The sequence below is a fragment of the Lagopus leucura genome, unplaced genomic scaffold (genome assembly GCF_019238085.1).
Source record: "Lagopus leucura isolate 7727_CA_CO unplaced genomic scaffold, USGS_WTPT01 Super-Scaffold_100022, whole genome shotgun sequence".
NCBI classification, from domain to species: domain Eukaryota; kingdom Metazoa; phylum Chordata; class Aves; order Galliformes; family Phasianidae; genus Lagopus; species Lagopus leucura.
In genome coordinates this window covers 1350346-1367911 of record NW_024962275.1, presented here as the reverse complement: position 1 = coordinate 1367911, position 17566 = coordinate 1350346, and the positions used below count along the sequence as shown (strand labels likewise).

General features: G+C 38.9%; 1 protein-coding gene across 7 annotated transcripts in view; it reads right to left on the bottom strand.

The window, feature by feature from the left end:
• Positions 1–17566, bottom strand: part of DENND1A (DENN domain containing 1A) — a 172030-nt gene that overhangs the window by 63555 nt on the left and 90909 nt on the right. For all 7 annotated transcript variants that reach the window (XM_042878696.1, XM_042878701.1, XM_042878697.1 and 4 more), the window contains 3 exons: positions 16558–16603; positions 8715–8816; positions 2710–2835 (listed from right to left, as the gene is read on the bottom strand). In XM_042878696.1, the coding sequence (XP_042734630.1) occupies positions 2710–2835; positions 8715–8816; positions 16558–16603 (274 nt within the window). The remainder of the gene's footprint in view (positions 1–2709; positions 2836–8714; positions 8817–16557; positions 16604–17566) is intronic.

Below are 17566 nucleotides of genomic sequence, written 5' to 3'. Positions count from 1 at the left end.
GGTTCACAGCAGCAGCGACTCCCTTTTTGTGCTGGTTTGGACGTACAGTACGTAAGACTACAATCTTTGGATTAGAAGCTTCCAGAGTGAGAGCTCATCTAAGGAGACGCAACTGCATGAGAGCAAAGAGCGGAATTTCCAGAGCAGCATCTGAAGTGCTCCACATCAGAAAACAGTGCTTTAAGCTGCAAGATGTCGGCTACGTTCCAAATTGCCAGTGATGATGAGTTACTATTATATTCACATTTTCTTTTGGGAAAATACTGAGTACATTTTCTGATCATTTTGCTGCATTATGGACTACTGCGTGCAGCTTTGCTGCATCTACTTGAGATGAAGTTTTCTAAGAGCTTTCAGTTAACTCTGAAACACAGTTTTCCCAACAGCAACAAAAGTTTCTCAGTAACTGCATTCACTGTTGGCATACTTCAAAATGAAGTGTAGAGTAGTTGTGTGACCCCTCAATACCTTACAAGCTACCTGTGGCAGAACTGGAAACAGAACCAAGGTCATTTGAACCTGATGTGCTCAGCATGCGAAAGAAACACTTGCTGTGTTTTGCAAGTCTTTTACATAGAACATGATATTAAAATTTATAATCAGAAATAAGATTTTTAATGTATAAAATGACTTGGTAAATAATGTTTTGAAATTTTTACCTCTTGATCCTTAGAATTACATTTTATAATATATCTGTGCAACTATGTTTACGTGTTTCCTTTGATGAAACCACACACAAACGAAATTTCTTCTACTTCCTGAGGTTAGCTGTGCCTTGAAGTTGCTATTTCTAGGGATGTGCCATTGTCAACTAATTTGGAATGTTCATCTTTAACATTCAGCCTTCAAAATACCAGATGGTATTTCCAGAAAAGCAATTTAAATTTTTATTTTTCTTCACGAATTCCTTAACTAGATAATCTCACACACACCCAGGCAAAGCACACACCAATATTCCCAGAGTTGCCTGGCAACTACTGGGAGGAGCATCAGAGAACAAGACGGCCCGTGTAAATAAAGGGAAGTCTCCCTGATCCCAATCTTTGTTGTTTATATGGACAACAATTCAAATATCTGCCACTATTTCACCTCTGAAAGCACAATACTTACACCCAACTATGCACACACAAGTGGATGCTATTTATTTCTTCCCCCACATACACCATACGTGCATTTCCCCAAGTAAGAAGTGGAAGGAATCACACTGATTTCAAGTGTCCCTTCTGAACCCTGAATATGGCTTCTTGGAGTGATGCTTATTCGATGGTGCTAACGAGACTCTAAAATTCAGACTAAGTAGTTTTCCCTTCGGCATTAAGAATAACATGTAAAACATACAATAGGAATGATGAGATTTTAATAACAGAAACATCTTCAACCCCAACAAACACTATGCTAGCCATCCAACTCCCTTTCTTTTACACAGTGACTAAAATTAGATGGGAGAGTACTAATAATGTCTGGCACGTAGACAAATAGTCTTCACAGAAAAGCAGAACACAGAATATACCTTTGTTCAACTAGCAAGCCTTCATTCTCATTCTCCTCATTTACCCTCCCCACGTACACTCAGAATGTATTTTAGCATCTCCCAGGGGTATTCAGGCTCTCCGCAGGTACCACCAACATTCTCCTCTACCTCCAAATGTTTGTGGATGAGAGATGATGGCATTAAGGCAAGAGTACGGTTTCCCCTCTACAGACTTCCTCTGAAGCAGCCAGTGGTCTAAACAGCAGTAGATCAAAGAAGCCTGTGACCACCACCCTGAGATCTGTCACTGCACATGCTTAAATTTCCCCTGATTTAGATTAGGGACGGGAACAGAATATATATGGCACTTTTTAGAGTGTTCTGCAGAACACTCTACGTTTATTATTTTTATTTGCGCCATTTCCCATATTTCTGGAATGTATCTCATAAATTATACCTCAATGTTCATCACACCATTTCTGACACCTTCACTCTGTCTATCAGCTAACGCACACACTTTAATAGAAACCTCCTATGTACCTCATAGAAATGTCACAAAACATGGAAATAAGTGAATTTGGCTGGAATTACTTGTATTTAAGTCCACGAAGCCCTTGCAGTAAGCCAGGAGCAGATGCCTCACTAGAAGCAATAAAATAAAGGATCAAGTACTGAAAAATCTTTCCCCCGCTCAGATGGCACGGAATCATTGCTAACTACAGATCAGCTTTGAACCAGAAGCACGAGATTAAATTTCCCTATGAGAACGTTTAGTGTCAGTAGTTCGAACTCCAGACTTTTTTTTTTGTAAAAGCACAATTTCTTTACTAATTTTTACTAGCATCTTAAACCCCATGATTCCATAATTTGCACTTACTTGTTTCAAATTTACGCATAAATCACATTAAAAGAAACAAATCTTTTACTGCCTTTAAAAACAGTACAGCGAATACTGAGGTTTTGCTGAGAGAGAAAATGGTCAACTGTGCATCCTGTGATCATTAGCGAAGACATTTTTATCATCTTTTTCCTAATTTTGTTCTCTTCTAAAGGAAGTAACTCCCATCCCTCTCCTGAGAGAGGTTTTCTCCCTGTGTGACCAACCACGCCTGCTGCATTTCTTTATTAGCTGGTCCTCCAGGCTGCCCAAACACAGACCGCAGGCAGTGGGTTACGCGCTTTGAACGCCTGTCAGCCCCACCTGCCCACCCACAGATCCCGACTTCTTCCCCACTTACAGGTTCGATTTTCAGTGCGTTTCTGTAGCTCCCGAAGAAAGACGCCTGCGCCTTTAGAAAAGCCCTGGCAACGCCATCTCCAGTGGTTGTAGAAACTTTCTTCAATCTGTTCTTCAGAGCAGAAACCTGAAATCACACCACCAGTGCAGGTGACTCTCGTATCACAAACAGCTTCACACCACGGGACGCAGCTAAAGAAAAAGCTCTCACAGTTACAACAAAAAAGGACATCATTAATTCAGAGCTGAAGTCTTCTGCTCCGAAATCATTCCTCTGCCATTTCTGTCCTCCCAGGAATGACTACTACGGAACCATCAGGATGACAACAGCTTCATCTCAGCCCTCCCTCCACACAGACGCCACCAACACCGGGCACTGTTCTGAATGCAGCCCGTGGAGTTCTGTGCCATTCTTGATTAGAATTCATGATAAAAAAAATCAGCTGAATTAAACTTCAGACTCACAAAGATGTTTTTACCGATATTAAACTGAAGTCAGAAGGCCTTTCCCACGATCGCACTCCCTGAGGCACCGCCTGACCCATGGGCACGGCTGCGCCCTGCGGCCCACAACCGGCTGCAGCCCCACACCTGAGTGCCAGCACCCAGCGCAGGGCAGAGCTCCAAGCCCAGCACTTCTTCCAGCCCACACCATTCTGTCCCTCAGAACAGTCCATGTGCTCCGTCCCCGCGGTGCCCGCCCTGCCCTGCCCTCCACATGCAGATGTTTCCTATGTACAGCAGGGCTGAAGTTGTACAGGGTCACCCACTGCTGTTCTCTGCACTCAGCGCTGCTCAGACACACAAGGAGGTTCTTAGTTTGATACCTTTACTGCTGAGAGCTGCTGAAGGAAGGTGGTGTACCTATACGCTATTGGTAGTGACAGCGCTTTTCTCTCCCAAACACAGGCCATAAAAGGAGATAAAAAACCTTTCAAAGTCAAACATCAAGCTTGCTGAGCCTGTGCTGCAACCGCTATCGGGATTGTTAAATCATTAACAAATAGTTATGTCAGTAGCAATTTTTTGGTACTGAAGACAGAACTAGGACAAGTAATTTTTTGAGACAGATCTCACGGAACACCCAGCAATACAAAAACAACAATCTGGAAACAAATTCCACCAGCGCTTTTTAAGGCAGCTGAGAGCGGTGGGATTCCTTAAGGGGAAGGCAGGAAGGAGCCGGCACTGCCGAGGGACGCAGAAACCCCCACCCACCCTGATTTGCACAAGATCACGACTCCTAAAAGTGTGTATTGTGACTTTAAAGAAACCAATAAAAAGCGAGACTTTCTTTAACTCAAATGCTATTCTGAAAAACTCCTTTGGAGCAGCTCTAAATACTTCACAGAACAGATATGGAGAACAATTTACAGAACTGGGAGATTCCACCACAGTGAACACAACCACTGTTTTCTGAGAGCCTGAACAGCACCTCACAAAGCTACACCAATGGTTCACGTGTTCAAATTTACTTCCAAGACCTTTCCAGAATCTCATTCTCCATCTCAGAACAAAAAGCTTAGTCTTGCCTCATCTGTATCTCCGAAATTTTATCAAATGAGTTTTTTCTGCCTTGGAGTTTTGCTACAAGCTTCCCTTCAGTAATTTGGTTTTAGGAATCAGCTGCTCAGGGCTTCAGTTTTACCTCTCTGGAAAGCACATCACTCACTTGTTCCTTGCAAAGGGAAGGGAATAATTCCTCATTTTGTTGCTAGGTTTTAAATACATAAATCTATAAAACTAGATATTGCCACCTATTTTCATTAAAACAGTTTGAAAAAGATTTGCCTTTACTTTTTTTTTTTTTTTTTTTTTTTTTTTTTTTTTTTTACACTTTTTTTTTCCCCTGCAGCTTCAGCTATAGAAGAACTTTCATTACGGCTATTTAGGGTAACAGCAGTAATCAAGAGCACGTCCAGTACTGTTTATAAATCGGGATGCTGTGGCTTATGTCAATGATCCACGCGCTATGAACCTATAAGAACATACTGCCATCATACAGGACAAGAGATTCAGTGCAAAGTCTACTGCATCCCAAAATCAAGCTCAGCGCTGCTCAGTGAGATTATGATCTCTCAAGGACTTCTGTCATTCTCCAAGTGTAACAGCTTACTCAGATTTTCAAACTTGAACAGCACACCAAACTCTTTCATGTCTGAAGGAGTCTGATGATAGTTGTAAACATGAAATAGGACTTCATTTCCTGTATTAAGTAAATTGTGTACAGGTAGTTCTCAAAAATGAAATAAAATGCCTCTGCCCATGAAAAACTTCCAAATCCATTTCAAACACGTTTGTATGTGGTTTTCTTTAACCATTAGTTTGAAGATAAAGAACTTGCCATCTGTCTAGAAGGAAGAGACTATTCTCAGCTGCACAACAAACTGAAAGTTTCAGTTTCTCTATAGAACACTGATAGATATTTTGCTTATTCCTTAAGCTTTCAGATAATTTGTTCCCTCCTAAGATTAAATCTAACACTGTATGATGTCTGTTTTATGTATGCACCCATTAATTCCCCCTACCAAGTCACTGCAATAGAAACGTTGTAATTTTAAGAAAATTAAATGTTAAGAGACTAACAGGAGTAAAAAAGTTCATTTTTTACTCTGGTAAAAGTTAATACACAGGACCAGTTAGATTTTGCAGTACAAAGCTCTGCTCAGTACACAAGCAAAATCATGATCTTCTCTTGCCTAAAAGAAACAGTAGCACTTTTATAAAAACCAGACTGTGACCACTCAATATGAAGATTATTTCTAGCCAAACAGACACATATACATGCAGTCTACCCTGAGAGTGTTTTAAAGAAGATTTTTATACTTCTGGCAGTTCAGGTTTAAAGGTCAGATTTAAACTATCACCATGTTTCAAAATGCAATCTGTGCAATGCAGCATAATGAAATGGTTCAGTAAAGGTGCTAGTGGAAATTCTTTTAATTAGGTCCAAGGCTTTTCAGTTGTCAACATGAATAAAGCAAGAAACATTCTATTGCAAACACAGTCTAAGAAATAAAAATGGATTCACCTTTAAGGAAATGGTTTTCCTATAGAGTTGTACTTTAGTACTTCTTGCTCTCCTGCAAGCAGTTAATTTCCCACTAAGTGGAAAAACTGTAATACAGGCTTCCCACTTGTAGCAACTTGCTATCGAGTGGACAAAACCAAATTACTGACAGCCTAAAATACTCATAGAACAGTACAAGTGTACAAACACAGTCATAAGATACGCAAGATCTTTTTACTGCTGTATACTGTACATTAGGCATTGCATCACGGCTTCATTTAATAAAACTCAAGTTGACAGTGTCAGCTTTTGTTCTGTTCCATGTAATATGAAGCTCTGGCTACAACTGAGCCTAGAAGATGACACTTATTTGGAAATACATGATAAATCCATAAGGGTTGCATAAAAAAAAATTACTACCCCCTCTCTTTGCTATTCCTTGCAACACAGACGGTGGTGTAGGAGACTTGTCAGCAGCAGATGCACTTATTGTAATCACAGTCCTTAATAAATCTCTTTTTTTAATATTGACTATTTTAAAGGAAAGTTACTTCCCAGGGTGCTCTCATGCTGCCAGATTTTCAGCAAGCTATCAGAAGCAGAAGGTGATGGAGGGACAGTTTTTCACGTTCCAGTTAATCGGTAACACAGTAATACGCAGCTTGATTTTCAGGGACCCAACCTGAATTCTGCTTGCTACCAGGTACTGCCGAGGTAACCAAGGCAAAGAAACGACTTAATTTGGTTCCACATGAACTGTCTCAATACTATCCTGCTCCTGAAACACAAATGTTAACTGGGAAGACATTTCACTATAGCCCATGTTCATCTGGACAGTACAAGACAGTAATGAAAGTTTATCCTAGATGGCTGAGAATCAGCTGTACAGGTAGCAACATCACTATCCTGAAACTTGAGTAAGGTCCACTACTCCAAACTCCAAAGTAATCATAGGGCTTCAAGGCATTAAGTTACTTGATTTAGAAAGCTGTTTAAGGAAAGGGGGAAAAATAAAAAGAGCTTTACAATTGTTCCACTGGATTAATTACTCAAAGGCAAATGCATCACACAGATGTTTGTCCTCACTACTGAAAATAAGCACATTTAATTTAGCAAAGTAAATACTGTGTATATTCAGCAGTACATGAATTACTTGCTATTCACACTGAGTTGAAAACTGGCAGAATAGTTTGACAAAACAGCCATTTATGAGCAATGAAACTGTTGAAGACATTTTTAGTTTCTCAGATCACAAATGTATCTTTTTAGACTGAGATCCATGGAGGGACACACACTCAGAATCTCCCCATCCTCCCAGGGAAGAAAAAAAAATAAGAAAAAGAAAGAAAAAAAAGTATAATGGATTGGCTTTAGAGTCTCCCTGCTGAGATGAACAACTTGATCCACTTACAGTTCCAAACACATGATGCATGAAAGAACTGACAGAAATTCAATTCTTGCAAAGAAGAGCAGCTGCTCTCTAGTGGTCAAAGCCAAATATTAAGCAGTATGAGGGAAAGGAAAAGACCTAGAGGAGAATACTTTATTATCTAGGTAACAAAAATAATGAAACAAAGCTAAGTAAGACATAAACAGTGATCCCAAATATTAATTACGCAAAGCAACACAATTCAAGTTTAGGCTTTGTTACAACAAATATTAATCCCAGCTGTATTTATATAGCAGTTGTGAAAAAAAAAATAAAAAAAAAATTACACCCTATATGCTATTTGTGAGCCATGCCAGTTAATTGAATTTGCTGGCAGCACTTCCTCTGCTATGCTCCAAACATCCTCCAAGACAAAATGTAGCTTTTAAATAGACCTGTGGAAAACTGAATCAAGAAATTTGAACTAATAAAACACAACTCTTTACTGTTAAAAAAGTAAAGTAAAAGTAAATAACGAAAGGAAGGAAGTCTCTTAAAATTTACTGCATTCCAAAGCTTGAAGTTCTGTGTTTATTGGTGAAATCTCTTCTGATGTTCTACAGTGCACCTACAACAGCTCCTTTAATGAAGTCTCATAAAGTCTAATATAATACTTGATTGTTGACAAATCATATACATGTTTGAGGCCCAGCACTCACTGCTATCCAGACATTTCTTACATAATTTCATGAAATTTACAAGTCTGTCATTCCCTGGGTTGCAGATAATGGCATGAGTGATGACCAGCTGGCAGACTTGGATGCTGGGAGTGAAATCAAAATGAAAAACTATAAAAAGCCAGAAAGATTCATGGAAGTAACTTTTATAGACTAAATGCTTGACTAAAGCCAACATGCTCACAATCAAGACGGACCTTTTATCTACAGCTCACTGTTTTCGAAGAATGGATCGCAGATCATAGAGAAATGATGGGTTGTCACAGTAGGAGGCACTGGGTATTCACCATTACTTGAATTTTTTGTCAAACAGACCAGCTTATATTGAGCTCCCTGCATATCAATTTTATTTCTCAACTACACATAAAAAGGTATAGATCTAACTGACAGCAAAGTATTTTGAACGAGTTAGAAACAAAACAACAACAAAAAATCCCCACAGATTTTCCCCATTTTCTCCTAAGCAGTCACCCTCTGACTCAAAAATATCTTCTTACGCTCTTATTCACATTTCCACTCTTTGTTGAAGATAATTATAGCAGCAAGTAACGAGCTGGATGTATTTTTGCCCAATAAAGGGGTAGATCAAGCACTAGTATTACATTTCTATCAAATTATTAAAAAATAAATTACCAGAAGTTTGAATGAGAACAAAAATAAGTTCATTAATTATTTTCATTGAGCATTGATAGAAGTGAATATGAAACAGTCCACTTAGTATCAAAGTTCAGCATAAAAAACGCACAGTGTTCATTAAAACTCAAGTGAGGTAGAACAGTTTACTCAGAATATTAAGGGCAGCACAGTGAGACACTTGAATGTACAAACAGGTCAAATGGATCTACGTTTCTAAGTAATGAAATGGTTGAATAAAATAATTTAATACATACCACATCATTAGGTAGGCTCTGAAGGTCATCAAAAGGGGTTTCCAGTGTGTTGGTGTCTACGTTAAGAATCACTACATCTTCTAAGGCCATGTTTCTCACTTTCTAAAGATAAGCAAATTCAAGAGAAGGAAAAGGAAGGCATAAATACAAGGAGTTAATTCCTATGCATAAAGTACACAACTGACAGCATGACATCATGGTGTTACAATACTCGAACGTTTAAAGAAAACACCAACATTCCTGACTTTCTGTCACTGCTTGTCTCATTTCTTTTATCTTGCAGTGTTAAAGAATTAACATTCTATTTGTGGAAGGGAGCTCCTGAGATTGCTCATTCTGAAACGTTGGAAACCACAAGGTCACTGCTTAAGATTATTCAAGCAAGGGGTTGCTTCAAGCAGCTCTGCTAATGTTCATCTTAGCTCTGATACACAGTTTGTATGTTGAACAGCTTCTAGCTAAGTAAAGATCTGAAGCTTATTTTTTCGTATTTGTAAACTAATTTAAATAACAATAATTACTGTTTTTTCCAGTAGGTAAGACAGGTATTAAGTAAAGGATGCTGCTTGGCTTCCGAACTTGTGCTGAATCTTGCATCTCTAATGCAGAGAAACAAGAACAATATTTAAGCATTTATTTTAACACTATTTCCACTATCAACTCAATTGAATCATAGTGCTCTTTTCTTTTTTTTTTGCTGTTGGCTTTTTGTTTTTACTAACTGTACACAGTTATGCCCTTTGCAAATTCAGCTTTGTAAATTCAAAATCAGAAGTGTAACTGCAAGATGTGGTGATCAAGGAAATTTCCCACTGCACTGTAAACAAACATTCAAGAACCCAAATACTTATTATATGCAGTACTAAATGTGTGTTATCAAGGAAGAAAATGAACGTAAACATTCACATTTTTTAATTAAGATTTTGTGGGGTGGAGGGAATTGTTTTCCTTAAAAGAAAGGAACTAGAGCTCTAAAACAATGGCAACGTTGAGCCTTAGGCATCTAAATAATTACCTTCAGTTTTCAAGGCTCAGTTCTCTGTCTATAAATAAAGCTGCTGTGTAGTTATAGCAGCGGTGGGGGGAGAACAAACAAAAAAGCCAATAACTATTAAAACATTCTGAAGACATTTAAATTTAAGTCTTCTGTGAGCATTTTCTTTAACTTAAATGGCAAAAAAACCCTGTTTAATGCTTTCCATACAAAAAGCACAAGTACCGCATGATAAACCAAGGTACTTTCCTCCCCATTTCAGGAACCAAAGGTCACTCCCTTGGCTGCATCTGATAAACTCTAAAGCAATCCAGGAGCCTCGCTCCTTCTAGGAGTCCGGAAGCACCAGACAAACTGATTTGCTCCTTCCTGTTTCAGAAAATTAAAAATCTCTTATACTCAGAGGAGTCTAAAAAGCCCATACAAAAAGGTCTTGCAACGTACTTAACTAAAGCCAGAAGCTTGTCAAAATCAAGTGCTAGTAGGACAAGACAGAAGAAATTAAAACCTTCTCTTGATTCCTGCCAAAGAAGCAACAAATGTGCCCAAACTTGTCGATGGGTGTTTTTGTAACGCTAGTGATGATTTCGAACTTTCCCTTCAGCAAAACATTGGGATCTTCTGCAGCTGTACAGCTTTTCACCAGCACGTATCTGCCACGGCACACAACGGGATTCAGTTCACAATGCATGGACTATAAATGCTGATCACTGTAATCACCTCCACACACGGCTCAGAAATGACTGTATCAGAAAGGCAGGCTAACATTTAAATGCTGTGCTCTACCTTTACAGAGTAAAGAGCACAACCTTACTTTAAACACCTCAACAGTCGTATTAAGACGGTGGATTTCCCTGCAGACAAACGCTCAAATTTAATAAAACACCAGAGAATAACTTGATTTATAGCATCTCTCTGGCACCGCATTGAAAAAAATACAGCTTTTCAATGGTCCAGTTGTGCCATATCCCAGAGAAATGCAGACTGATTGATTCACCACAATCTGTTTTCATCTGCTATCATTCATATCGCTATGCTTTTTAATAAAGATATTATCAGACAGACTTAAGGGCTTTTGAAATTAATCAAATGGTTCTTTTGCTGAATGATGCAGTACGCATCAGCCGAGCTGAACCTGGAAATTAAAGCATTTACTCTGCTGGAATTTCAGTAAAAACTCCAAGCATCCAATTGCTGTTTTCATATTAAATCCCACTGCACACTGCAAATTGCAACAACATGTAGGTTATTTCACAGGTATGCCTTGCAAGTTGTACCAGTTTTCTCAAATTATAGAAAAGCAGCCACTAAGCTGCACACAGCCACACAGCTGTATACATCCACATTTCATAACTTCCTGAATACGAAAACAAAATTTACAAGTGAGATGACACCTGCTGAATAGAGCGGACTTACAGTCGGTATGCTCAGATTGTGCAGAAAACGTGGAGCGTAAAAACAAGAGGAAATATGAATATTACAGTTTGCTTATCTAAACTTTCTGCACACCTGAGATTTGCTGGGTCAAAAGAAGTGATTCAGTGAAACTGAACATCACAGATTACAACTGCAAGCCTTTTTTAACCATCCTTCCTGGACTCCTTATAGCCATAATTAATCATCTAAACCCAACCAAATTGGACTAACATCTACACCTGCCTTTTATTTTATATGTCTCTGTTTAAAAGAGTGGAGAGGTAAGGAAAGCTGGTTTAACAAGCACACTGAACCCATTGTTTATGGCCTCTATAAACATGGCTTAGTAAGAATTACTGACTTAATCAGAGAGAACTTATCTCCTGGTGAAAAGAGCACTTTAAATTTCAGAAATGGCACCTTTACTGTGAAAATCTCTTAACTTTTCAAACAAACTCCAGGGGGCCTTAAACACTAGGTCAGTAAATAAGGAGCAGTTAGTACAACCTGTCCTGCTCACAAGCAGCCACACTTGGAGTAATTTAAATGTTTTATGTGAAAGTTAGCAAAAACACTAAGAAACTATACAGCAATGTTAAGAGGTGCACCTCTGTTGTACTTTGGGTCATATGCTAGAAGAAATATACATCAATAATACTAATGCCATTTGTACTAAACGTTACTTTATTTTCACCATTTACTGCTGGCAGCTTTTGCTTCTCCTTCCATAAAAACCACCGAGTCACACTTAGCTGAACAATGGCACTGGATAACTCCTTTAAAAAACACAGTGCCAAGACATGAACCAACCCGACCGTGAGGTTTGATGGCCAGACACAAAGAGATCAATGTATTGAAAACATGGCAATGGCACAGAAAATTCACTTTCCAGTAATTATTTTGAATCTTAAAATAGCCCTCATATTTCAATAGCTATTTTGTACATAATATGTGAAGCTATTATGGAAGCATGATTCACTAGTTAAAATCCATTTGCTTAATGACTCGCCTCTAATTAGTTAATAGTTTCCATTTATTTTCTTAAGAACACCACAACACTGCAGACAACAATGTGTCAATCTGGCTGCCAGAAGCAGGAAAGGCAGCGGATATAAAATTTTATTATTTCATGCCCCAACAGCAGCCAGAAGGACTTAATGAAATCACCCTCAGATTTACAACCTGAAGCAGCGATTCCGCAGACAGGCCGGGCCGCGCTGGCTGTGCCCCCTGACCCCGCGCCCCTTTGATCTGGGCACAGCAGGTGGCCCGAGCCCCCCGTGCATCTTCCACTCTTCCGCCACTGCCCCGACCTTGATGTGCTGAACCCTGATCCTGCACAGGTGATTCTCCAGATCCTTATCGCAGGCAGCTGCTGCCAACTGAGTGACAGACATCACCGGTGCTGCTCTAACGCCGCGGGACAGCGGCAGCAAACCTGCAGCCACCACCGTGCCTCCTGGTGCTGCACAAGTCACAGTAACACTTACCTGCCGGGAGTGCATCCGCTCCAGAATCTCTTATATAAACATACCATCATTTCTGTTTCTTCCAACAGTTGGATAAAAGACAGTTCAATAAGTAATTTGGTATGTTTTAAAATGCTCTTCTCTTTTTGGTGCCAAGAAAGGATGCTAGAAACCCACTTTGACCAAATTTCACTCACAAATTCACTCTGGAGAATTTTAAAAGAATTAAGATTCCAAAGTCTCAGAAAAAGCTCTCAAGTGACTGGAACCTTAAAACTGAATGGATAAGTAAACTAATAAATACTTCTCTAATTTTTAACATCACTTCCAAACGTCCTGTTTGTGCTCTGAGCAAAGGGAGGTCAGGCCAGGCACTGCTCTAACGCCATGGCTGGAAGCCTGGCACAGCAGATTCTGCTGTCAGCAGCTCAGAACCAAACAGCTAGAAGAGCTGTTCCCCGTGCTTAATGAGATCCACATGTGCCCAAATTCCAGCAGGCAGTGTAGCAGGGCAGGGACACTCCTCTGCCATCAGCGAGATCACGCTGAAGGCCTTTGCTACAGACAGCTGCCGGAAAAACCACTGGCTACAACACGAGGTAAGAGGCTGCCAGCACGGTTTGATGCTGTGTGTAACACAAAGGTTGATTCGCTGTAGCATTAACAATAAAATAGCATGCAGCATGCAGGCACAACATAAAGTAAGATTATGAAAGGGATGTGTTCGTTTGATGGAGTTTCAGCTCCCTATCTCGTTATTTATCAGTGCTAAGTACTTATCTTCGTCTAATATGAATTCAATTAGTTCTGTAAGCATGTTCCATTATTCATGTGATAACTCCAGCCTTGCTTATCCAACAGCTTATAAACTTTTAGCCTTCTTTGAAGTTACTCTGTGGATTGCTAAATGGAAATCTTATAAAGAATGACAAACTAGGTGATGATAGAAAAGCTGAAAAATAAGAGCACAAAACACAGCTCTACATTTTCTACCACGATTTTCAGTCATATATCAGCCAGAGCCCTCTGACCTACAACAGGAGATTATCTTATCTCACTGGAGAACATTTCAGTCACAGCAAATTAGACTTAACAGTCAGTGGATATGTTTGATATTTTAATCGTAAGAAAAAATTGTCATTTTCCATTAAAAGAGCTGTTCCTTCTAGAGACCCCATATAACAGGAGACTGCAAACTAACTTCAAGATGCACAATGGTTTGAAATAAAACTTTTGAGGTGAGACAGAGGGTGCACTTTGTTTAAAGCATTGTAACTGCTACGGTATTTCTGCCAGAGGTCCTGTTGTGAAATGGGGAGAGCAAAAGTCCACAGAAGCAACACCAAAGCTGGAAAATTATTCTTCTTCCTGCACTCCAAACTCTCTCTTCCCTTTACACCAGTTTTCCGTGCTCAGGTTTAGGCTCCACTAACATCTACGCAACAACGACAAATCCTGCAGAGCTGCTGGAGCAGAACTGTGAGCCTGCATACACCCGGCCCCCATGGGCTCTACAGAAGACGACAGTCCACCCGTCTTAAATGGAATGGGAAAAGAGGCATTAATCCCTTATTCTGAATCTAGAGCATGTGAATCAACACTTTTAAAAGGACTAAGCGCTGAAACTTCAGCAGTTAGTGAAAAATGGATAATGACAATAAAATGGATAATGGCAATAAAATGGATAATGACAATATTTTCTCTGCTGTTTATAAAAATATTTTTCAGACGGAGAAATTAATGCAAAATATTTTTTAAAATACTCAACTGTTGGAACACGAGAATAAATTGCTGTTGCTACTGAACAGTTATTCTAGCAAATAAGCCTACATATGAGGAAAAGGAGAAAGCAAATAAGCTTTCAACACCCAAACCAGGCTATGAGGTAAACTAGTTATTGTCTAGTTTGTTTGACAGATGTCACCTTTCCTTCTCCCAAGGCACAGACAAATTATACAGCACTTGTCAACAAACAACATATACAATAGCTCACTGTGTGATTTTATTTTATTTTTCAATAAACACATCTAGCTGTATTGGAAAGAATTCAATTTATCCGTAAGAGCAGGAGAGAAGGCAGTTTTATTTATTTCATTTACTTCATAAGGCACTTTGAAAAACTGCACTTTGCCAATGCGTGTGCGTTCCAGAATCTCCAGCTATTCAGAAGCCATACTGGATTTAGTACTAAACAGATTTTTCGCAAGCTATAGAAATGGATGAAAATTGGCTGCTCCGAGAGCAGCTTGGTTTTTTCTGAGTTTTTACAGATGGAGTTTGGAAGGCCTACAGAGCCCTGCAATGTGAAAAGCTGAGAGGAAGGAAGAGCTACAATATCTTAAGCTGCAAGGCAGGAGCGAGACAAAGCAACTCTAACAAGTAGTTATCAGCTTTTTGTTCCTACACCCTTCGCCAGGCTGACCACGAAGCTCTTTGTGAAAGATGATGATATGTGAAAGCTGACAAGTGCCCACATCAAGATGTTACCCCCCCCTCTAACAGGCCTCTTACTAGAGGGACCCTAATAAGCAAGGAGATGATTACCTGACACAGACATCGAGCAGAAAAGCTCCCTAGATATTACATTGGTCCTGCCTACATAGTATTCAAATGCAATTATCAGAAATCCCTGTAACAAAAACATACTAAGCGCAAACAAATGTGCATGTTGACTTTTGGATCAACAGCTTATTCACCAACACATCATACTAAAATTCTGTACTTTATTTAGAAATATGAAGAGCATCAAAAATTGTCTGTGTACAAGCAGAAGCAGGGGCAAGTCCTGAATGTTCCATCCAGCTTATGAAAAGGTGACTTCTAAGAATTGATTTCACATTAGTACTGGGGAAAGAAAAAGGAAAGCTACACAGTATAATACTGAAGATTTACAATGAAGACAGAGAGGATCATTGTTTCACAGATATGCTCCCATGAAAGAAAATGTTTGATCAGTACCTACTTCCAGAGAAGTAACAAATTTTATGGACAATATAAAAACAAATATTCTAGTAATATGCATTAATTTATACGATGGAAAAATCAGAATCATAAGTTGTTGCATACCCTAAACAAATAAGCTTAAATTTCTAAACACACGTATCTCAAACAGGGGCACAAGCCAACTAACTTCCAAGGGCAGATGCAAAGCCTTCCAGTTCAGCACTGAGTACTGATTTCAGTTCCTGTGGAGAGGCAGTGCTTTCTGAGAAGGAATGCCTCATCAAGCACATACACAGCGCTCAGGCTTCCTGTGTAAAGGGGCACAATTAATAAGAGCAAGCATTTTCATAGGCATCTAAATTAATAGCTTATGTGCTCCAGATACTCTTAAGGAAAGTCATCAAGTGTTTCTCCAGTATGGGAAGCAAGAGGAAATGCGTTATTTCCACTTTTAAGAGGGTGTGGGTTTTTTTTAGTCGTTGTTGTTCGTTTGGTTTAAAGTCAGACAAATTATTATGGATTGTTTACATGTGACGCTTTCTGTGAGGCCTGCTTTTCTGCCAGTTTCGTGTTAATGTTAACAGCAAGTTCCTTCTTTTCAGGTCTTTTCAACGTTAAAACAAAAAAACAAAAAAACAATCCGGCTGGAATGCCTAAAAGAGAACTGTAACTGTCAACATTTTGGTTTAATATTAACTCTGCCTTTGTAGTACAGAGTAAAACTAGAGGCGGAAAGCTGACTAAACGAAGCAACAGAATGGAGAGGGGAACACACCATGAGCTCATCGCTGACTGCTGAACTGCCAAGGAAGGACACCAGAGGGTTTGAGGTACCGAGGAAGACTTCCTTGTGCTTTAGCATGATCACCTTCGCCTAACTGCAATTCTCTGTGCGCTCTTAAATAAATTAATGGGATTATTTCATTTTTAATTCTTAATGACTGTATGTAAAACTACTTAGAGAATGCGGGCCTAAGTCATAAAACCACATGTATTTTCAGAAATGGTTAGAAAGACTTACCTCCATCAAACTTAAATGTATTCCAATGAGGTAGGGCATTGGGGCACTGCAAAGAGGAGGAAAAAACTTGCTTTACATTCTCATAGCACTGGATTAACACATATGACTTATAAAATTAGCTACAGGAAAAGACCGGGGATTCTGGATTAGACTTTGGGATATATATATATATATATATATATATATATATATATAAACCACATGTTAACAAAATTGTATTCCATATTTGAAAGATTTCTTTTACTATGCAATATTCCCTTATTATCATAAGATTTGATTTCTTTCGACATCAGAATTGCTAAGTGTCTTTGTTAAGACAAGTACATAAGGGCAGCTATTAAACACACACACACACACACAAAATAAGGTGATCTCTTAAAGTACAATTTTCAAATAATTCTATACTCTTTCAGCAGACTGATTTAGTTGTAGAAGTACATGGTTAGCTCAGTGAATGCACATCACGCAGTCGTGTAAATTTTAAACCCTTTGATTATGGGTTCAGACACATTTTAAATAATTCAACTAAGTATAAATCTTGAAATATTTACATTTATAAAACAAGGATGTAAAAACTACTTTGGAAGATTCTGATCAGCTCCGTAATTACTCTGGCATATGCTGGATCATTATTTCAGAATACAATAACAAACTATATCGAGAGGTTCGTTGGCCAAATTTATAGTTTCAAACATAGGTGTGACACTTCTGTTATCAAACAGAAAGTTAAGAAAGATTGATCTTTTCAGTCTTCTGTTCAGCCATGTTAGCAAACAGCAATATGGGCTACTATGTCACAAGGAAGAATACTGAATGAAAGCAGAATCTTTGTATATACAGTATTTCTAATATTAAGCTTTACTACAGGACTCCCACTCAGCTAATCAGGAAAAGCTCCTATTTGCATTGCTTATTAGAACATATCAAAGAGGATGCCAAAACTGCTAGTTGCAAATATGGCATACACTGCCTGTTAAACTGAAAGCACAGACAGACACAACTTTTAAAA